At 49.1% G+C, this 22,094-nt stretch overlaps 8 protein-coding genes across 8 annotated transcripts; 3 read left to right on the forward strand and 5 right to left on the reverse strand.

Annotated features, from left to right (window-relative positions):
- Window positions 1-19: 19 nt before the first annotated feature.
- On the reverse strand, window positions 20-1,987 carry CLUP02_00547 (uncharacterized protein; the record flags this gene model as incomplete). Its single annotated transcript, XM_049279594.1, has 3 exons — window positions 20-631; window positions 805-1,701; window positions 1,847-1,987. The coding sequence occupies 3 exons, from the start codon at window positions 1,985-1,987 to the stop codon at window positions 20-22; spliced, it is 1,650 nt and encodes a 549-aa protein (XP_049135551.1).
- A 1,376-nt stretch (window positions 1,988-3,363) lies between these two features.
- On the forward strand, window positions 3,364-4,581 carry CLUP02_00548 (uncharacterized protein; the record flags this gene model as incomplete). The annotated part of the gene is made up of 1 exon (XM_049279595.1): window positions 3,364-4,581. The coding sequence occupies one exon, from the start codon at window positions 3,364-3,366 to the stop codon at window positions 4,579-4,581; it is 1,218 nt and encodes a 405-aa protein (XP_049135552.1).
- A 175-nt stretch (window positions 4,582-4,756) lies between these two features.
- CLUP02_00549 (uncharacterized protein) lies at window positions 4,757-6,912 on the reverse strand (the record flags this gene model as incomplete). The annotated part of the gene is made up of 8 exons (XM_049279596.1): window positions 4,757-4,808; window positions 4,881-4,913; window positions 4,978-5,106; window positions 5,168-5,448; window positions 5,555-6,064; window positions 6,165-6,300; window positions 6,632-6,714; window positions 6,802-6,912. 8 exons carry the CDS (start codon window positions 6,910-6,912, stop codon window positions 4,757-4,759), a joined length of 1,335 nt encoding a protein of 444 aa, XP_049135553.1.
- A 1,011-nt stretch (window positions 6,913-7,923) lies between these two features.
- On the forward strand, window positions 7,924-9,551 carry CLUP02_00550 (methyltransferase domain-containing protein; the record flags this gene model as incomplete). The annotated part of the gene is made up of 9 exons (XM_049279597.1): window positions 7,924-7,934; window positions 8,003-8,031; window positions 8,342-8,364; window positions 8,432-8,561; window positions 8,634-8,671; window positions 8,731-8,768; window positions 8,834-8,971; window positions 9,028-9,447; window positions 9,509-9,551. The coding sequence occupies 9 exons, from the start codon at window positions 7,924-7,926 to the stop codon at window positions 9,549-9,551; spliced, it is 870 nt and encodes a 289-aa protein (XP_049135554.1).
- Window positions 9,552-10,048: 497 nt separating this feature from the next.
- CLUP02_00551 (uncharacterized protein) lies at window positions 10,049-11,429 on the reverse strand (the record flags this gene model as incomplete). Its single annotated transcript, XM_049279598.1, has 3 exons — window positions 10,049-10,619; window positions 10,678-11,156; window positions 11,235-11,429. 3 exons carry the CDS (start codon window positions 11,427-11,429, stop codon window positions 10,049-10,051), a joined length of 1,245 nt encoding a protein of 414 aa, XP_049135555.1.
- Window positions 11,430-14,054: 2,625 nt separating this feature from the next.
- CLUP02_00552 (uncharacterized protein) lies at window positions 14,055-15,158 on the forward strand (the record flags this gene model as incomplete). Its single annotated transcript, XM_049279599.1, has 3 exons — window positions 14,055-14,420; window positions 14,569-14,922; window positions 14,985-15,158. 3 exons carry the CDS (start codon window positions 14,055-14,057, stop codon window positions 15,156-15,158), a joined length of 894 nt encoding a protein of 297 aa, XP_049135556.1.
- Window positions 15,159-16,430: 1,272 nt separating this feature from the next.
- On the reverse strand, window positions 16,431-18,938 carry CLUP02_00553 (uncharacterized protein; the record flags this gene model as incomplete). Its single annotated transcript, XM_049279600.1, has 2 exons — window positions 16,431-18,301; window positions 18,374-18,938. 2 exons carry the CDS (start codon window positions 18,936-18,938, stop codon window positions 16,431-16,433), a joined length of 2,436 nt encoding a protein of 811 aa, XP_049135557.1.
- A 659-nt stretch (window positions 18,939-19,597) lies between these two features.
- On the reverse strand, window positions 19,598-20,390 carry CLUP02_00554 (uncharacterized protein; the record flags this gene model as incomplete). The annotated part of the gene is made up of 4 exons (XM_049279601.1): window positions 19,598-19,628; window positions 19,689-20,108; window positions 20,168-20,302; window positions 20,353-20,390. Coding segments are annotated over 4 exons (624 nt in total), but the record flags the coding sequence as incomplete, so codon positions are not given.
- Window positions 20,391-22,094: the final 1,704 nt, after the last annotated feature.

The following is a 22,094-nucleotide window of genomic DNA, read 5'->3' on the forward strand; positions in this document are numbered from 1 at the left end:
CCCCATCTCCTAGTTACTTTCACCGCCGCGTCCACCGCAGCCGTACATCCTTGGGACGATTCATCTGCAGTGTCAGCCTGGGCTGGCTGTCCTGCGTCAAGTCCAATAGTCTCTGTCTAGCCTGTGCTGCTGCTACCTCGGGTGTTGTTTTTGCTTGAGTATTGCCGCTTTCATCGACTTCAGGGACTGGCTCAACGGTGCATTTGTGAAAGAGCGTCGCGAGGACGGTGACGAATTCGACTTGGGCCATTTTTTGGCCCGGGCAGGTGCGGGGGCCTGAGGACCAGGGGAGGAATGTGCCGCGGGGGGGTTGGATGTGAGGAGGTTGTGGTGAGGATGATGATGGTGATGGCTGGGGTGAGGTGAGCCATCGGGTTGGGGTGAAGGATAGGGCGTCGGGGCCCCAGGTTTTGGGGGAGGTGTGGAGGGCTACTGTGTTTATGTAGACTGTGCAAGGAGGGAATGTGTATGAGGAGGTAGTTGTGGATGATGGTAGGGTTGATGTTGAGGTTGAGGAGGATTGGAGGGTTGTTGACGTTGGGATTTGGCTTGGGAGAGTTTGGGTTGTTATGTTTGAGCGCATTAGATGGGTTAGAGGCGGAAAGAGGCGGAGGGTTTCGAACTTGGGATTCTGTCAGTCTGGATCTTGTCGTATCATACGTGTATGTCTTCCCGTGGAGAGGGAGATCTAGTTATCTAACAAGGGGAGATGGGATAGGATGGAAGCCGCCTTCACTCAAACATGTGTGGGAAGAGAGACAGACATAGCGAGTGACGAGCAGGAAGGGAAGTTGAAAGACTCACCATGACAGCGAGACATCGCGTCAGTTTGGGAAAGACGACGCTGTAGTCCGGCAGTTCTCGACCCTCCTGCTCCGGCGAGGACGATGTTGATGGCGTGGGAGGGCCCAGAACGACATCGAGCTCGGCCTGGATCCAGGCTTGCCACTCTGGGTACGCTGCGAGGAGGGTGACGGCGTATGCTAGGGTATTTGCCGTCGTGTCGAAGCCTGCGGCGGTGAAGATGAAGAGGTTGCCTGCGATTTCTTCTTCTGTGAGGTATGATTTGGGGTTGCTGTTGCCAGCGGTGGCGGTAGCGCTCTTCTCGGCGGGAACGGCACGGCTCTTTTCTTGGTCTGAAAGGCGGACGAGCATGCTCATGATCGTATCCGTCTTTCCCACCGTCGCCGTGGTCAATAACTCGTCAGAAGGACTGTTCAGAGATGATACCTCAGCCAACCGCCGCCTCTCCCGATCAAGCATATCCACCGTCAGACCAGGTAATCTATGCAACGCCGCGCCCAACGTCTGAACCACGTTGGACATGAAAGGCAGCCGCAGGATGCGGATGGGGATGAAGGCGGCGAGGTCGAGGAGTTCCGTGCAGAGAGAGATTGCGTCGACGTAGGACATTGGTGCCGAGGGGTCGCCGGGGAGAGGGGTGATGGCGAAGGGTTTGTTGTCGCCGTAGGCTATCTTGGTGAGGACGTTGATTGCGATTGTGCGCAGGCCTTGGATTGTGGTTGATGTTGTTGCTGTTGCTGTGGTCATACTGGGAGTGCTGGTGGAAGGGGATGAGAGAATGTTGTTGACGAAGGACTCTGCTTGTTTTGCTGTGGCTTTGTAGACTTCTGGGCTGATGCGTTCGTTCAAGACGGGGGCTACGACGCGTCTTTGGCGAGACCAGGACTCGCCGTTGGACTGAAAGATAGAGAATGTTGTCAGCTTGAGATTCTTTGCACTGTGAATGAAGCGATAAACTCGGCATAACTGCATCCCAAACTGTTGAGATCATAACATAGGGGCTTGAGACTGCGAGTCGGTTTGTGAAAGGCACTCAACGTACAGTCAGGATATTAGAACCCAAGAAGCCCATGACCTTGCACACGATATCCGGCTGAACAAACTCCCGCCGCCCGTTCAAGATGGCGTGCGCCATGGTCGGGTCGGCGCATATGAGCTGGTTGAGACCCGTGGTGACGAGCATGAATGCCGGACCGACGCGGTCGTGAACGGAGGACTTGTCGCGAAACTCTCAGCCTACGACGGTGAGTTCTACGGTGGCGGAGAAGGTTGGCGGGAGGAGGCGTTTGAGAAGAGGGCGGAAGGGGACGGAGAGCACCACGTGGATAGGCTTGAGGTGTGTCAGATGAGAACTTGTCGTTCGAGATGTCGTGGAAGCTTACGTTTTCTGGGTCATATGGGCATATTATGATTGGCAAGCCTACGGTCAGAGCCGATCTGTAGTTTGTGTATAGAGCCCAAATTTGAGAAGCGATCCAGAGGATTGGGAGGGCGATGAGCCCGGTGAGGATTGGCCCCATCGCGGCGGTGTCGTGAGACGGACTTGACGATGTTTTTGTGAATTTTGAATCAAGATTGTGAGTGAGAGTGAAATTCAGCCGTGGTGCTGACAATGGAATGAGTTTGAATGGATGAGGGGCAAGGGGCTAGTCCCATCACGTGTAAGGTACGCTACGATATGCACGATCCTTCAGACGCAATCCTTCAGGCAAAAGAGAGATTAGACGATAACCTGCGAAACGGTGACATAACGTAAGCTGGATTTGACATGGTTTGGCTTGGTGGCAGCTTCTGCGTTTCAAGACGGACCAAATTTCAATGGAAAAGCCTTGGTAAACATAAATGTTACTGAGTTTCAAGGGAATGAGAGACAAAGAGCGACGGTGAATCGTTGGGCTGCTGAAGTTTCGAGGCCATCTCGAGTGAGGTGGAAGTTTCGAAGCGACAATTGAAAACAGACAATGCTCAAGTGGATGGCTCTGGGGATCTCGAACTAGTCAGAACACTCAGGCGCCGATGCTTCGTCCTAAGGTTGATATGAACGATTCATCTTAAACCCGTTCAACTTGGGCCGATCGGTACCGGGTTTGGATTCGCCTCTAACCTTCGGCCCGGTGAACGCAAATTGCCCCGACTCACCCCACTCCGGCGCGGGATTTATGGGGCGTGACGGGGGATTGACGCCGTGCGGAACAGCGCAGGCCCGTTGGCCTGAGAAGGCATTCGATTTCATCTTGGAGTGATGAAGTACAAGAAGGGCAAAGTCGCGAGACCGATCGCCCTCATTCTGTTTACTTCCGGCTGTTGACGTGGCTGGTGGGCTCACGGCTCAGTGAGCTAGTCTTCTTTGGCGTTGAGTAAGCAGGAAAAAGGAAAACTCCTCAGTGTTGTGGCTTTTTCACACATTCAGCCTCAGATCGCCCAACCACAGCCTCGGGTATCTACTTCGACCACTCCAATTGAGCTACCTCAGTCCTTGTTCTTGTACCAGAGATCGAAGGAGGAATATTTTCGCTCATTGACGACGCTGCCAGCGCAGAAAATCCTGTGCAGGTCACGATGTCCGATCCCTCACTTCCTCGCCAGCGACCGCCGGAGAGGTCAGACGCGCTTTTCTTCAACCCTTCGCAAACAGTATCTGATCATACAAGACCACCGCAGAAACAGCTTTCTACAATAACCGCCCAGCATGGAAGTCTAAGAGCTACCGACAGGCCTCTCTCCGATGACCCATTCGCTCTGATCCCAGCCGCATCCTACAGCGCGCTGGCACAGCTCTACCAACTTGTACGGCTTTGTATAGGCGATCAGTCCCAGATCGCGCGTCTCCTTTCACACTTGCGACAACCGGGCCTTGCACCAGCAGCTACGGCACTGGTTGGCGGTGGATACGCGCGTAGCTTCGCGGTCGTGGTGTTTGCTGTGCTGGTGAACCACGTTAGGAGGATGCTCGCGCCCGCGCTGGGCGTGGGCGCGTTCGGGGGCCCCATCGCGACTCTGAAACTCGCTGTAGGCAGTCCAGCGCTTTTTCTCAAGGAGGAGATTGAGGTTGGCTTCTTCGGAAGGGTGTTCACCCGGGAAGGGGCATCGAAGCTTCTCGGAGATGTGATTGGAACTGTCATTTTTCAGCGTGTCTTGATCCACTCTGCCTCGGAACTGGACCCGATCAATAGAGCCACCAATTTCAGGCCAGAGAATCCAAATACAAGCAGGAGAGGGACAGGTGTAGATGATATTCGGGTTAGGGCGATCGAGAAGCGGAAGACTGCCGCGCTTGTCGTCTATCTGGTCTGGATTCTAGGATGTGCTGAGTATCTCCACGCGAGAGTGGCTCATGTTGTGGCCGTCGGCATTGCATATTCCAAGCTCTTGCGGGGCGGACTACTACACAAACAGGCTTTACGGGAGGTCCTTCTTCCCTTCACGTCGCCCTACTCTTCGTCGCTCATTAAATGTCTTGGGGAGGGTCTTAGCGTCGTTGGGTTTCATCTCGAGCTAGTATGCTCCATTGCCTGGGGCCTCTATCCTCTACTTAGACTCGCCACAGGCTCTACGCTCAGGATGGATCCGAGGAAGAGCAGACCTGAACTGGCGATGTTGATTGCTGCTTGGGCATGGGGAACTGGGTACGTGACGAGGTACTCGAATAAGTACTACATCGGTCTGGAGATCAGCGGACTCCTGCTCGTAATGTGGTGGATTTTCGCTTATGGCATACTCCTTAGCCTATATATTCGCGATCTCAAGCTTAGGCATGGTGCTCGAGAGCTTAGCTGATAGAGGTAGAAGTCTTTCATGTCTATCATCTCCCGTCCCGGAGGCCTCAAACGACAAGGCAAATTGCAAGTATTCAGGAGGACCCAACATCAAACGTGTTGCCTCTCTTGAACATCTTTCACATTCTTACGGTCTCCCTAAGCCACTTCTGTCACCAGCCACATTTGATACGAGCTTATGACAGGGCTCTGAAGTCGAATTCATGAGTTGCTAGCTCGATTGTGGGGCTGTTATGGGATACTTCAGCTTGCAATCAATGCCTTATTACCTGATGCTGCAGGCTTCAGAACTAAGCTGACAGGTTGTTGAAGAGATTCAGACCTGAATTGGGACTTGGAATGATCATGAGGTCCTTATTTTATAACATGCAGAAGGTATTTAAAACGTATCACCCACTTATCTCTTCTTTCAAGCCACCAAACATATAGCTCAAGGTCAGGTACTGTAAGAGTGAAGTAATCCGCCGCAAAATAGTGTGAATGCGAGAGCAAATCCGCCAATCGCAAACCCTCCTTGAACATCACTCTTGACTAACGTCCATGTAACCGATATCGCGAGACAAAGAAGGAATCCAGCACAGCCGAACATGAATACATAGAGTTCGTTCGGCGTCTCCACGAACTGCATACCCCATCCATCGGAACTCCCTTTAACTGGACAAGGTTGTAATCTTTCTCTCATCTTCCGAGGTATCCTTTTGAAAAGTACCGGAAAAATATCAGCATGATCAGGATTTTCAACCAAATGCATCATGAGATTGACTCCGATTGGCGGCTCAGTATCTGCTGTTTCATGATCGAAATCTGGTCCAATGGACAGAAAGGAAGACCGAGAAATATTGACCAATTGGGTGCGGAAGAGTCCAAACTGAGTTCAGTCAAGGGTCGTGTTAGTGTCAGGTCTTAATGGAAAGCGCATCTTGAGTTGAATACTTAGAGGCTATGTGGGTTGAGAAGGGGTCAAAGTATCATACCTTGAAAATTCCAATGACTTTGACTCTCCTAAGACAACTCCAACGACTTTGGGCTCGATATGTCTCGTAGGACGCGCGCAGCAAGTGGAAGAAGTTTTGGTCAGATCGAATATCGCACACATCAGGCTGATCAGCCTTTGTACCCCATCTCATGAAGGGAATACATAAAAGCACGAAGCTATGACGAAATACCGATGGCCTTCCCACTTGCTTCCGAGACGATTTGCAGAGATCAGGGTCCTTTCCATTCGAGCTGAGGACTTCATGATGCTGAGGAAGATTCTGTCGGGGATTGACATTCGCCCCGTTTTCAAACCAGCCGCCTATGCTATTGAAGATCAGAGTCCCGGAAGCATCTTGAGCTTTAGAGTTCTGTTCTGGAGTAACAGAGATTGGCTCAGATTGTCTCAAAGACACTCCGGAGTAGCGAATAAGAAGGCTTTTGAGACGCCGAAAGCCGCCAGGCTTCTTTTCTATGTAGCTGTCCGCCACAACCTTTCCGCAATGAGGCTACGATAGTGAACGGGCCAGTCAGCTTATTGATGTGATAGGAGAAAACTTTTAACATGTCATGCAGTCGTTCAGTTCATTCACAGGTAGCTCAACTCACACAAAGCCACTCGACCTGCTTTCCCGCGGAGACTAATAGCTGCTTCTTCGAAAATGATCGGTAAATGCATACAATGCCTTTTCGCAAGAGAGCAGGGAACCTCTTGTAGGGCACTTGTAGTCTTGTGGCATGGGTACTACGGGTTGAGTCGATGATTCTTTTCTTCAAAACTCTCTTGAGTTTCCCAGGCTATCGTTTCCTTCAAAGAAACCTTAGTGGTGGATAGACTTTTCTCGAGAAAGCTCAAGCTCGGCCGTAAGTAGCGGTATTATCAGCAATGTAGGATATAGCGATTTCTTACGGCGTAGTAAAAGCACTCTCAGCAAGCCGAGGAACCAGTCCAACCTCTGCCTGCGAAATAAGCTGTTGAGCCTCCGTTACTTTACCATTCGTATGAGACTGGGTACGGCCTTAGCGAGCATCATTGATATAAGTATGAAACATTACTCTCGGCGATTGGACATTACACGTAGATTGTGCATTGGATCTTGAAGCTTGCCCTAGTTTCAATCGCGTTACACTGCCCGGAACGGGTAACTCTATGGTGGTTCTATGTCTGTAGCCATGGACACGATGCTGTTGACGAGATCCCCACTGGGGCAAGTGAGACGACCTATACGTCACGTATCAAGAGTACTTGAACGTCGCTAGCTCTGAGTAAATGGCTTGTCTCTAGCAACCTGTGCGAAATTTCTAGCTCTATCACACGAAGCCAAGAGCCCAAGAGGGTGGATGGGTAAACGGCCATTGATTCCCTTCCTCCACTTGGCGCGGTCTCTCACAAATGGAGTCTGAGCGGGGCAGAGGTGATAATGCTAGGATTCTTGTGGACGGATCGCGTATCCCGTCCAGCAGCGTGGGCTACCGGAACTGTTCCTGGCCCATGAAATACTGCGGACCAGGTCCATGGAGCTGCAGCTGTCCGAATGGGGTCAAAATGTGGCTGGCTTTCAAGTACCAGCTGGTAGCAATCCTTGCTCTCGAAACTCTGCTCCAGTCCAACGACGTGCACAAAGGGCTCAAACACTTGAAGCTTTTGAAGATTCCAACTGAATATCCCGAAAGATATGGATGACAGATCATCCAAGCTGTTTTCAGTCTCGGTGATGATTGGATTTACCGACTAGCAGTGTACAGACGAGCAGCGATGGCTTTCGAGACTGTCGGACGGCAGGTGTCTCTTCGTGTTGTGGGCGGAGGAACAGCCCACCTACGAGGAAACAAACAACGGTGGAAGGAGGTCGGTCTTCTGCACGCTCTAGTCCGCATGCGGCTCGCATAACGATAACGAACAATGCAGTTGGTTCCAACAGGACCAACAACATCGATATCTGCCAAGCTGCGGGGGTTTACCTGTTATCCATGACTTTACAAAACCCCGCGATATTTCCAGCCGCTCTCGCGATCATCTTGCGACTATATTTGTTCTTCAACTCCATATTCAACTCCACACCAACTCATTGACCTCAGTCGCCAACAATCATGGCGGACTCAACTCCCAAAGCAACGGCAAGCCCGCCAACAGACTCTCCCAAGTCAGCAAAGTCCCCGAAGTCGCCAAAAACACCGCCAAAGTCGGTTGCTACTCCCGCCGGGCTAGCGCCCGCGACTAGCCCAGCAGCAGCAGCAGCAATACCAGCAGCCACTTCAGCAGCCACTCTAGCAGCCACTCCAGCATCGGTAACGGGCACGGGAGCGACGCCAGCCCCCCAGTCTCCTCCCGAAGATGCCGAGACCCCGGCCACGATTGAGATTGACGATGGAACAACTGTACGTTCATCAGATTTGATAGAATCCACTTTCCGCCGCACGAAGTCATAGTCTAATTCATCTCTTAGGACGATGCGTCAACCATTGATGACAGAATGTACTGAAGCCCACAAACCCTGACTCCTTCAACATCGTAATTTCCTGTTTCATGGGAAGAATGCTTCCAGTTGCAACATGTACTAATGCTTACTCCGTAGTTTCTCGTACACTGCCTCACTGTCATCTTCTGTTCTTGATTATCCTACCGAGTACGGCCGACGTTATCATGCCTTCCGATCTGGCGGTGAGTTAAAATTCCATATGCGGATCTGTGTCACACGTGTTGGTCTTATAATACATCACATCAAAGTCATGGGCACACATGAGCTACCTCCATAAGCTTCAATCCATGCTAATTAGTGGAACAGTCTACGTATTCCCGAATGATGAGGTACATCCTTTCCCTTGTAGCAATCACTTCATGGTCACAAAAACACTAACAAGAATATTGCTCGTAGACTGAAATGGACAGACTTGATGTGGTGCACACATTGCTAGTCAAGACCATCGGAAATCGACTCTTTCTTGCACCGATTGATGAGCACAAGACTCACCGGATCCTTGATGTGGGCACTGGTACTGGAATATGTGAGTATCCGCTCGATCGCGCAGCCGTGCTTGCTGTTGTGACGCCAGGCTCATATTTTTCTTGCGTCGTAGGGGCTGTGGAAATGGGTGATCTATTTCCAAATGCAGAGGTAATTACAAAACACCAAGCGCGTACCTTTTGATGCTTTGATATCTGACAAAGACGCAGATCCTTGGAAATGACCTGAGCGCTATTCAACCAGCGTGGTACGTTTACTCACCAAGTTGACTCGCTCTTAACCATCAACTAAGCCCAAGAACTCATGTCACAGGGTTCCACCTAACGTCAAGTTCGAGATCGACGATGTCGAAAGCGAATGGATCGGGGAGGACAAGTACGATTTCATTTTTAGTCGTTACATGGCTGGCGCCTTGGCAGATTGGCCAACATACGTGAGGCGAGTCTATGAGTACGTCCAAGACCCGATCAGTTTTGTCATTGCTTGCCATTCTAACATTTTCTCAGGAACTTGAACCCTGGAGGCTGGACCGAATTTCAGGACTGGGATTATATGCTTTATTCGGATGATGGAACAACTGAAGGCACCGAACTGCTTCGCTGGATGGGCTACTTCATGGAGGCTTGCGAGGTCCTGGGCCGTGATGGACAGGTCGGGCCGAAGTTGGAGACGCTGGTAAGGGAGAACACCGGCCTGATCAACATCGTCCATAAGCCTTTTAGAATTCCCGTTGGACCTTGGGCGAAGGACCCTCACCTGAAGGATATCGGGATGTGTAATCTCATTCAAATGTTGGATGGTTTGGAAGCCTTCACCCTAAGACTCCTCTGTGGCGTCCTCGGCTGGACCAAGGAGGAGGTTCTAGTATTACTCACAGGAGTGCGCACCGAGCTGAGAACTGGAAAAGCCCATGCTTGGCTGCACTAGTAAGTGGTTTTCTACCAACCAACGCAAGATGAGGTTGTGCAAGAACTGACTCTCGTATAGCAATGTTGTGTACGGCCAAAAGCCAGAGACAGAAGAAGAATAGCCGTAACACAAAAGGCATGGCGAGCACCTCAAGCAGATTTGGACGATGGCATATGTGAGAAGAAAATTAACTACACATGATAATGGAATATGCGGATTGATTCGGCGGGGCTTTGGAAATCAGATCCGGTCCGCGGCTCGAGCCATCAGAGGAATGACTCCATTGTGGCTACATCATCTTCTCATGTTTGCAATATTATTAGACTCAGTAGATGACTTCTGCCACCACAGGATTGGCGCATTGCCGCCATGTTACGTTCCTGACGTAGCTCGTTACTTTCTGCTTTTCTCTGTGGACTAGCAGCCGACTTTTGGGTCGGTTTTCCTTTACTCCTATTCAACGCCATCGCATAACCCTTGACCATCGACAACCACTCGTACACCAAAATTAAGAGATTGGTAAAAGTTACCGCTAGATCTCGCAACCAACGGGAGCCTTATCATTGTCACCCAGGATTCCTTATATATACCGCCTCATACAATTGATCCGATCCTCCCTTAGCTTCGTTCCGTCGTATGCTTGAAGTCTCTCTGTACTCGAATGGCGTGAAGGGGGATTTCATCCTCGCTCTTGTCATCTCTCTCCTTGACGGGATAACTCGAGACCGAATACCCAAACCCAGTGGTGTCTGGTCTCAGCTTGGAGTCCTCTAGAGGAGGTGTAGGCTGGCGGCTGGTGCCCTCAGATCCGTTGTCATCAGGCAACCGGTAAAAGGCATCTTCGCCGGCGCCGTGTTTGGTCGTTGAGAGATTGCGGGCGATTTGTGAGCCGCCGTTGGTCGTATGGGGGTCCTGCGAGGACATGCCGTTGCTGAAGTTGGACTTATTCTTGCTGGAACCGAAGCCCAGCGCCGTCGTGCTGCGGAACATGCCGCCCATGCTGCCCTTGAAACCGCAAGCTCGAACGATGCGCTGCATGGCGGGACGGATGGTAGGTAGGCAGGCGGAGACAATGCCGGCGGACATTTCGATAGCGGTCCAGCCGACTGTTGGGGCGAGGGTGTAGCTCGGGTCGGTACCACTGTAGGTGAAGAGGACGCTCGTTCGGTATGCCGAGGTGAAGACAACACTATGACACGGGTGAGCAAGACCGAGTGATTGTGGTTTTTACGGCAGAAGGCACTTACAAGAAACCGAGACCGAAGGCGAAGGTCAGGGCAATCTTCTCAGCTTTTTGCAACTGCAGCTTCCACACCTGAGGAAGAGGAAGCAACAAGATGAGAAGATCGGTGAAGATGGTTGAGGCTGCGTTGGCGATCCAGGTTGCAACTTGGTTGATGCATCTGCCCGGGATGTCGGGATACCAGAGCTTCTCGACAGGGACGCAAATAAAGATGAAGAGGAAGGTAATGCAAATGACCCAGGCGAAGACAAAAGAGATGACGAACCACGTCATCTTCTTGAAGAATGGGATGTGAAAGATGCGATAGTACATCAACATCAAGCTGAGCTTGGTCCAGCCCAGGTTCCAGGCGTAAAGAATCTCTGCCACGACGAGATACTTGGCCATCAACACGATATTGTCGACGCCGACCTTGTCTGCGTGGAGGCCCATGCCCACCGAGTGCATCGCGAAGATGAAGCCAACAACAACAAGGTTCCATAACTACTACACAGTCAGCTTCTAGTCATATCTAGAGAGTCATGCCTCTGATTAGAAGCATGATGTTGGTGGGAAACGCACCATCGACCAGACAATCAAGTAGTCATCCCACCACAGCTTCTGACCCTTTGTTTGGCGACTGATGAGGCGGAGAACAACGGCGAGTACAGCGAGGACCGTCACCGAAACCACAACTTCGACGGTCCATGGCTGAATGTTCTGAGGGTCGTATCCAGGAAGCCCGGGCAACGGTGACGGACCTGAGTCGGTCGACATCTTTTCGTGAGTGAAGTGCCTTTCACCTCACTGCGGCGATGTGTTGAGTAATTCTACAGATGCCGCGGGGAAGAGAGAACCAAATTCTCGGGAAACGGGGGTGGGAGGACCCAGCCTGATAGCTGCGAACAGAAGAAAGAAGGAGGGTCTGGTCAACTACCAAGGGAAGGGGACGGGTCAACGCACATTCACCAATCTCTCTTCACTCCGAACGGATTCGCTTCGCAAGAGGACTCCATAAACAGAAGCAGGGTAACTGGATCACTTTATTCTGCCCAGGCACCGACTTGAAGGATGGGCAGAATCCTTCTGCAAGAAACTGCCGTCCTATAGCCCTGGCCCCTGAAAACAACGTGAAGCCTGTTAAGACACGAGCCCCTGGACAACGTGGGAATGACGAAAAGCTAGGAAAACTGGGGAGGAAAGAACGTGTGTTCTTGGTTAAACACATGCGAGGATGGTGAACACTATGCGAGGGTCTGATGGAACTCTAGGTTCGGCCGCCATTGCTTCATTCCTAAAACGGCGGCCAAGAAGAGGGCCGCATATATGTCAAACGAGATATGCAACCAAAAAGGGAACTCGATCATCCACAGGAGAGGCGAGCGAGTGGGTGGACTGACAGGAAAGGATATCTAATAGACCTGCAAGGTTCACAAAAGAGGTAAATTCTTCGATGCCACGAGGAATGTCAGGCAGGCCCCTGGTCTGTCTCCTGTCTATGTATGCACGTTGCTGTATTATTTCGTACTTCAGTTGCTGCCATTGCTCGCCGCAATGTTGATCGCCTCGTTTCCCAAGCGAGAAAGGCATAGAAAGTCCACAATAGGTGAGTGTTTTTCCACGCTTTGTGGACCAAGGTTGCTAGCGGCCAAAGGATGACAGGCCTCTGCAGGTCGAACGACGTTCAGAATTTCGGCGTTGTTCTCCACTGAATTATGCGATGCCCGGGGGCAAAGTGACATGGCTGGATGGGGATCATCCCGGATTGCTTCGCCCGGTGCTGGGATCCGACTTAGAGGTGCCTCGAATAGGCATCGGCTAGCACCCTTCCCTTCGGCTCTTCAAGTCTCCAAGGGCCACTAAGACGTTTTTGCTGGCGCTGCCCATTGCCCAGAGTTGGATTCCCCTGGTCGGCCCGGGGCTCTCGTTGTCGGGAGATTTTATGACGGCTAGGCCTTTGATTATGTGGTTGTTTTTACACATTGAATTCCGCATCCGGGCTTTGGCCGGCTTTGCGTTGAAGCTTGGAGCTTTTGCGAGAGAGCCAGGAACATCAGACTTTCCAACAAGGGCTCGCCCCCCCCCCCTAGTCGAAGCCTCGGCAGCCGCATGCGTCGCAGATGAAATGCATGGCGTGTGGGATTGGGGGCGGCAGAAGGGGATCGAAGGAATGCCTCGCGTCAAACGATCGGCCCCGGCCGCTTGAAGAATTCCCCTGAAGAATTCCCGAATTCATCGCATCAGAGCCAGACATGTTGTGCGTTGAAAGCCTGGCCAACCCGTCCCCGTCCACTTTGCTCACAGACATTTTCGGCCTCCCACCCGCCTTATGTCTATGAAATACCGAACGGGTAGAAGGAACACTAGAGGAAGGATGTACCCGTCCCTCCCGACAGTTCGTTTCTCTTAGACGGGCGGGAAAGGGAATTGACTTTTGACTTTCAACGGTCCTGTCTCTTCCAAAACGACGGCGTCTTTATCAACCCTGACGCCACGAACCCGAAAATGGTATGAGATGAACCTCTCACCACCATGACCGCGACGCCATTCACAGCCGGCCCCGCTGCCGATGAGTGAACCCCCTTTCTAGCGGTAAAATGACCGGGCGAGAATGGCACCTCAGGTAGAGTCGTTCTCGGGTTCTTCGGTCGTCCGTCGCTATAGCGCCAGCGAAGACGCTAGCTGGGGAGGACATGGCCACCGCCAGACTAAAGCTGGCTGTTCATTTCGCCCCTCAAAAAGCAGACCCCGAGTCATGTCCCGTCCCTGTTACCGATGTCTGTGCTTCGGCGATAGCACGAGTGACGAAAGGATATTCCTGGAAAACATCCAAGCCCAACGCGTGGTCGCTGATTACAACAAGCTCCTCTCTGGAGTCTGTTCCACTTGTCAAAAGAAGGATGTTGTCGGATACCGTTGAGTGTCCCCTCCAAGGGACCAGGACTGGCGAATAATGAAGACTTGGTGACTTGTTCAAACTGGAGTCGTCCACAACCGTTTTTTCTGCCATCTCCACCTCACCGAAACAGGGACAGGCCTCACCGTGAGGCGACTCGTTTGGGAAAACCAGTCCGTGGTCTACTGCGACAGATGTTACGTTCAATTGGGCTCCCGAGGCTTCTCGGCGGAGTCGGCCGTTTGAGATACACCGCCGCCTCTGAAGTTTACCCAATGCAACCCGCAACTGGCGCCACGAGGGGTAGGATCTCCAGAACCCCTCAGGAGTTGCTTAGTACATGTAGAAATCTGCATCTCTTTCAAACCTACTACTAAACCTAACTTTTGTCCAAGCCACCTTTCTCTGACCTCTCGGAACCGAACCAAACTCAAAGCAGCTCGTTATACACTCGCAGACAGCAGAGCAACAGGGCCCAAACGAACTACGCACACAAAAATCACATCATGGCAGCCACAACCACCATCCAAGTCCCCCACCTCGGCGGCATCACGGCCGGCTACCGTCTGTCCGAGGACAAGGTCGACCCCGCCAAGCCCACCGTCGTCCTCATCAACTCCATGTGCACAACCGTCTCCCTCTACAATGACCAGTTCAACAGCAAGACACTGACGGACGCTGTCAACCTGCTGGCCATCGAGCCGCTCGGTCACGGCTCCACCAGCTGTCCCGTAGAGCACTTCACCTACTGGGACACTGCCATCATGGCCCTGCAGGTCATGGACAAGCTCAACGTTCAAAAGGCTTTTGCTCTTGGCACGAGTCAAGGTGGATGGATGGTCACCCGCATGGCCATTTTGGCCCCTGAAAGGGTACGTTACGATGCCACGTGACATTCAATGGTCCCGTTACACTGTCAATTTGTTTCCATGGGATCGCGATCTCTTTTTTTAAAAAGAGGATCGTTGTTTTTTCATGGGATTGAGTTTTCTGGACTGTGCTGAACTCCATCGAATCTAGATTCTGGGTCTCCTGCCCTTGGGCACGTCAATGGATTACGAGTCAGCCGACTCCCGTGTCAAGGGCTGCTGGGACCCCAAGGCCCAGCTCCTGGCCTTTTACGACGGCTGGTCCAGTGCCACCCCGACGCCGGACTTCGTCGTTGACGATATCTGGTGCGGCATGGTTGGCAGCCTGGGCTTCTCAGGCACCGTCCCGCCCGAGACCCTTGAGTTCTGGACAAAGACCCTTAAGTCTGTCTACAAGGGTGACGAGGGCCGCAAGAAGCTCAAGATGGCCCTGGGTAACCTTCTGTCGAGAGACGGCCTGCTTTTGAGACTGAGAGACGTCAAGTGCCCCGTCTACTGGCTCCAGGTATGTGATACTACGGTCGAACTACTGGACTATCTTTGGGCGCCTCACTGACCAAATCTCAGGGAACCGCTGACCCTGTTTTCGGCGTCAACATCCCCGGTGAGCAAATCAAACTCTTCACTTCCGCCCCGGAGGCGACGGTGACGTTGGTTGAGGGCGGTGGCCACTACTTGAACGCCACCAGCCCGAAGGAGGTTGACGAGGCTCTGCTGAAGATGGTGAAGACGTACGCCTAAGTCCGAGTCTTCGTTGTACGTTTTTCGGGATGAACTATGGCGTTATGATCATGAGTCGTGAGCACGATAGGCGAGGAATGCATGCAATACCAAGCGGCCCCCAAGTAGCATGCTGGGCAAGAAGCACGTAACATAAAGTATTCGTAGCAATGGTGGAAAATGAATGAAAATCCCAATGCTTGATCACATCTGGACGTGGTCCGGGTGTTCCCCGGTCAAAAGTCCGTCAGCTCGGGGTCCAGTCCGTATTCCATCTGCCATCCCAAGGAGGAAACACAATGACATGTCATCTTTCTCAAGCGCCCAGTCACCAGTCAGGGGGATGTCCACGTCGATCTAGCGATCCGAGCGTCAGCTATTGAAGAGCCACCTCAATTGCGACGTTGATAGACCCTCATCAAGTGCGACCAGACCAATTGCCTCAACAGCGCATTGATGGGTGTCCTAGCCTCTAGCTTTTCAGTCATATTCGGCCATGGTCCGGTCGTGACACACAGACTGCCGTGAGGCTGAAAAGTTGTCGCCACACTACCGAGCTGGGTTGGGATTCCTATATGGCCGGGAACCAGGTCCGGGCTGCCATTCTCATGAGAAAATAACCATAAAGCCGGGGCTTTGCTCGAATGTGGAAACACTGGCAACGACGGGAAGCCGAGCGGACGAGTGATTCGCAGCGAAATAGGCGACCCTACGCGCGTCCTGGAGAGTGGGTTGGCTGATTGTCAGCCGATGAGTCGCACGAGCCATAGTCGACCCGTCGCCGCGAGTCATTGAGCGGCAATTTGGACTCGGGTTGTGAGTTATCACAAACCATCGCCAAAATACTCGCAACTGTTGCAGCTGATCTATCAGCATGCTGTTGGACAGTGTGTGAGAGTATTGAAAGTGTATGATAAACTCACCTGCCACTCACAACATCAAGTCCTGGCAGCCTACCTCTCTGGGTGTGACTATAAACGCAATGACAGTAGCTGCTACCACCGATGCTCTCAATGGCTACAGCCTAAGCTCTCCTCAGTATAGCTACTCTGAGTTGAACGTCGTGTACGTTAGGCAGCAATGACAAGAAGAGAGGTTCCCCGTGTCTTAGTGGTGGATTGCATGATCGCGACTAGGATGTGTGTTCTGTGATACTCGACGAGCGACCTCGTTCCTCTTGGAGTTGAGATTTGTCTAGCTAAAGATAGACGTCTTTCTCGAGGACTAATGTGCCTTTCAATACCTGGAGCAAAACATTTACGGTACTTGTTTTCAACCCTCAAGGACTTATTCCTAAAGTAAGAGTACATCTTGCTTCTTTCCAGTCGCAAAGATGCGTCCATGGCCGCCCTCAGAGAATATTAGAAATATTCCGACTCGATAATAGCCTTCGAGGCGATCCGCCGGATGAACAATGAGCCCCCAAACAGTCTTCGGAGCATCGCTATCTTTACAGGAGGAACATTGCTCTGTCCTTCTCCAGTCTTCACAATTGAAGACCATTTCACCCTCTGGGAAAAGGAAAGACCTCCCTGGCCCGTCTCGCAAACTGGACAGGTATCGCAGTTTACCCCAGTTATTAGTCTTATAACAACAACTGGAAGTCAACAAGAGCTTCATATGGCCTGGTTGCTGTATAGTAGCTGCGTTTACGGACCAGTCAAACATGCAGAGGCCACTCCCATCAGAGAAGTATCCGATCGGGGGGTTTCCCTTGCGTTTGGGTTCGACATTCACATCTGAGGGGAAGTCGGACAACGATGCATGCATTCGAAGGTATGAGCCGGGATTAAGTCGACCAAATGGGCTGCGCCATTGCAAGTCCATGTGAATCCCGGCGATGGTGTATTCGGCTCGAACATGGGTTGGCAATGTGTCTGATAATGACATAAGCTTCTGGTTGTTTGAAAGCTTCTCTTGTGGCCTAGGATTGTCCACGTTGTAGCGTCGGCATGGTAAAACCTCGAAAGGCCGTAGCTGAGAAACCCAACTCCACGACGGGCCGACGTAAGGCTTTTGATCCCTCTTCTGTCGGAGTTCTGTCTCGAGGGTACCAACGTCCGGGTTAAGCATTTCCCAGACAAGCCCGTGTTGCAGGTCATTCATCCATAGGCCAGCAAGGTAGGTATCTTCCGTAATCTTGGCACACTCCTCAGCCAATCCTGCTATGCCGGCCAAGAGATCATCTCTGTAGCTCCACGACCTTGTCTGAATCTCCAGTATCTCTTCCCATCGGGCGTAGGCGTTGCGCACCCTACGCCATACTTCAATAGGATCAGTTGGCTTCGGCTCTCGTGCTATGTTGACGAGTGGTCTCAAGGATCCGTGAACGACTGATCCGAGATTCACATATGAATTCTCAGATGTTGAGCCGTTCTCGCAGGCAAAGTGCCACAACCCAGGCCCGATAAAGAGCAGCCTCGTCGACAACATGTTCTCCTGGAACGTCCAGCCCCTGGTTTCCCATACTGCCCGCTTCAAGTCATTGATCAGTGACGAAGAGTTCCAAATGGGCTTCCGATCATCCGAAGAAGGGAAGAACGTGTAGGTCCCGCGAACGCTCTCGCGTCGTTTCGATTGAAAAGGCAAGTCGAGACCTGGTGCCCTTTCACCAAGGTAACCCTGCAAACAGGACGCAGACGCCAACGGACAAATAGTCAGAGTCGAGCAATAGTACACACGACCCATGGTCAAGCTTTCCGAATTCCAGTCTTCTATATCTCCTTGAATTATGCACAGGGCATCCACCCAAAGATATCGTAGACCGAGAGCTCTACAGGTGATGGCAGTGTCTTTCACAACCGGACTCATGAAGTCGAGTGGTATACCCTCAAGGTGTTCTGATAAGTTCTTTCTGGTGGTCTTCAACTGCTCAGCTGCATCCTCTCTAGATCCCCAGCAGTAACTGAGTGTCGCATATTCAACTCTGCGAAGGTTTCCCTCATTTCCTTTGTGCAGGATATCCGAAGTTACAAGGCGCGGGACGTCTAGATCGGTGCTGCCAACGTCTATGAGCCTTGTTGGAATGAAGCCTGTGTCTTCCTTGACATGATCACAATCGTTCTGACACCTTTTGAGCTCGTACTTTATCCAGTCTACATTGGCGGGATCAAGCAACCGGGGACGTCGCTTGTCGTCGACTCGTAACCAATCTGTGACATTGTCTAGCGCGGATGGGAATGTAAGCTCAGGCAACTGCAAACTACTCGAACTATGTCAGAGATATCGAAACTAACCGTCGTCGGATTCGATGTTGAAGGTTATAGCCGCAAGAAACTCCTGCTCAGGGTGTTTGTACACTTCACACCGCCAAAATACAAGGCCTTCCTCGTTCGGTTTCGAGCCGAATACATCTCTGTCAGCGCCCCAAATGTATCCGCCATTAATGTAGACATCTCCCCTATAGTTTATCCCACGTTTGATGATGTGTTCTCGGATGAATGTGCACAGGTGGCAGCCGTTGGTTGAAGACTCCGCCAGCACTGGCAATGAAGGTAGCGAGTCCCTCCATTGGCAAGGCGATCCCAACATGATAAGTTCACCTTCGCCTTCAGCTTTGTGTCTCAACGTTACAGCAGAGTCCGAAGAAGCAGACTCTTCCTCAATGAAGTCATCGATGCTATCATCCATCAGCACGGGGTGACATCTTTCGCACAGCGCTGGACTTTCGAGCGCTCCAAAAGTGACAGGCGACGAAGGCGACATTGATTCTTGAGTTGTGAGAGTATCGTCGCTGGTAGAAAGCTTTTTGAGGTACGTATAAGAGTCAGAGATAGTGTTTATCACTGTAGTAAGGACCATGTGGAAGTCATGACGAGGTCGTCGTCTTCGTCGTTGCCTAATGCTTGAATGAGTGATTTGTTACAAAGCGGGGGAGAATCCCTGCTCCAGCCCTGACTACGGGATTTCTTCATTGTTGGATGCATGATCAGCACATGGTACCTAGACTGAGACTATTTCAGCACGCTCATATGCCTGTTCTATCAACTGCTAAATAGGGTCAATACATCCTTCTCCAGCCTCTCTTTAGTCCTGCTCTATTGCGATTCATTCGCACTTGGCCAGATAGAATGGAAGTAAGGTTAACTCATAGGTAATTTCTTATTGCCCGTCGAAAAAGTATGCAATTCATTGACGCTGTATGGAAGTCGATGGGAGGAAGTCGATGGGATATAGGTTCATTGAAGCCAGTCATACTTTCCTGTACCGAGACGAAATTTTGCCACACTTAGATCAAAGCAATCGCATGTCAAAGCAAGTATGCGTTACTAATGTTGCTGCAAGACCTAATCAGAAATGTTGCAAGCTTTCTCTATCACTTGCTTGATAGACTTGCCCTTGAAACCAGCCTCTGAAGTTGTGCTGACTTTCTGCAGAAGATGCTTTTCAGTCGGAATAAACGCCCAGGAGAGATGCGCGACGTAAGACCCATTTCGCACTTCCTATCATCACTCTCCTCCCTACTCTGGCTTCTGGCCGTAGACCACGTTACTTCGAAGTAGTTAGCATCGAGCTCGTCTTTTCCCAGGTCTCATCAGCCATCAAACTTACTAGTACAGCCAGGCATGAATCTTGGGATCTTTTAAATCCTTCCGAACACCAGCCAGCAAGACAAGGACCTCCTCCTTCGTCCATCCAAGAGCTCCGCAAAGAAGGCGCAGAGAGAAGCCTTCAAGGCCGTCCAATAGCTGGATCAACTCCAGCATCCCAATGTCTTTGAGATGAGGGTCCTTGGCCCATGGGCCAGCAGGGATCTTAAATGGTTGGTGGTGAATATTGACAAAACCGGTATTCTCACGCACAATACCTTCCAGCTTGGGTCCGATTTGCCCATCTCGGCCAAAGATTTTGCAGGCGTCCATGAAGAGGTCGACCCACCGCAGGAGCTCGGTGCCCTCGATTGTACCATCGTCGGAATAGATCATAAAACTCCAGTCTTGGAACTCGGCCCAACCGCCAGGGTTCAAGTTGCTGCCGAATACTTAGAATAGCTCTAGCTTTAAGAAGCTAGGGGTATAGAGGTGGCTTACTCATAGACGCGCTTCACGTACTTTGGCCAGTCCGCGATGGACCCGCACATGTAACGGCTGAAAATGAAGTCATACTTATTTCCAAGCCACTCGCTTTCAACGTCATCGATCTCGAATCTGACATTCGGCAGTACCCTTTACTTGGAGTTAGTACGTTGAGAGCCTTATTCTCCGATGAGATTTACCAAGCTGGCTGAATGGCGCTGAGATCGTTCCCGAGGATCTACTTTTGTATTAGCAAGTGTGTCGTAATAGCTTTAACCATCCATGGCCTTACCGCACGTTACGTAACCTTAGTTATATAATTACCGAGGCCTACTTCGCTCGCACCCTCTATATTAGAGCGAGCTTCGTATTTATTTCTTATTTCTAATAAATAACCGTTCTTTTTATATACGTTAATACCTTTATAATAACTTTATAATAATTATAAGCTTAGCTCTAATTTAAACCCCTATATTTTTATTAAAAAGTTATTTCTTAGGGATTATATTTTATTATATCCTTTTTTATAATATTATTTAACCCCTATTACGTTTATTAAGCTTATTCCTAAATAAATTAATATTTTTTAAAAAGATTATTAATATTCTTAAATAAAAACTTAATTATTAGCGAGACTAACTTAAGTAATACTTTACTTTATAAATTAAGGCCCGGTTAAAAGACGTTTAGGACCTATTAAACCTAAACGACTTTATTTTTTTATTAAATTTATTTCTTTTTACTAAGTTTATTTTTTTAATTAAGGAGTATATTAAAATATAAAATACTACTTAAAATTAAATACATAAGACGGCTTTAATTAAATACTAATAAAGACTTAAGGAGTTTATTTAATAATAAACTAAATAGTTAAAAAATAAGATTATAATTAAACCCTTTATTAAAAACGATCGAATTAAGTAACTAATTACTCTAACGAAACTAAAAGCTATAATGATAAATTAAGTACGTTTTATTAAAAAATACGCCTCTTTTATTTAGTAAACCGCTTTTAAAACGATCTTTTATTTATAAAAAAAAAGATTATATAAATTAATAAATCGCTAGATCTTTTTTATAATTATTTAAGAAATCTTAAAGAATATAAAAAAGGAGCTTATTAATTCTTTAGATTACTCCTTTTATACTGTAATTAAGGTTCTTAAGTAAAAGTACGTACTAAGCGACTTTAGTTTATTTATAATTATAAAAAAGGAATTTAACGCGGTTATAAATAGGGTAAACTCTAGTATTAGCTTATTAACTTGAATTAAAAACTTTTTTTTAATTTATTATTAAATAACATAGCTTAAGCTATTTAAAGTCTAGGGGACCTTTATTTTAAAAACCTTTTTTTATATAACTATATATTATTTTATTTTAAATTAGTTTAATTAAGAGCTTATTAAAATTATTAAACTAAAGTAAAAAAGAAAAGCGATTTTTAATATAAAATATTATACTAAGATTTTTAATAACTTTTTATATAAAAAGGTAATATATAATAAAAGTTATAAACGAACTTTTATAATATTCGTAATACTAATAAGTTACTTAGATTCTTTTAAATAGAACAAAGCGACTCCTAACTCGTGTACTAACTACTCCTATAAGGGGACCTATTATTAAAAACTAATAAACTATATAAAAATAGAGCTTATTTTAAATAAATAAAACGAAATTAGAATATATTTAACTAGGTACTAATAATACTTAAAAAATAATTTCTTATTTAAATTAAGAAAAGTATACTAACTTTTATATTAATCTTGTTTAAAAAGGCTAGATTTATATAAAACCCCCTTTTAAATAGAGTAATAATAACCAAGGTCGCTTTAAAAAAATAATTAAAACTAATAAACTAAATAATAAAAAGAACTCTAAGGGAACTTACCTTTTAAATATAGTAATTATAATTATTAATATCGGTTTATTTCCTAAG

This window comes from Colletotrichum lupini, chromosome 1, assembly GCF_023278565.1.
Source record: "Colletotrichum lupini chromosome 1, complete sequence".
NCBI lineage: Eukaryota > Fungi > Ascomycota > Sordariomycetes > Glomerellales > Glomerellaceae > Colletotrichum > Colletotrichum lupini.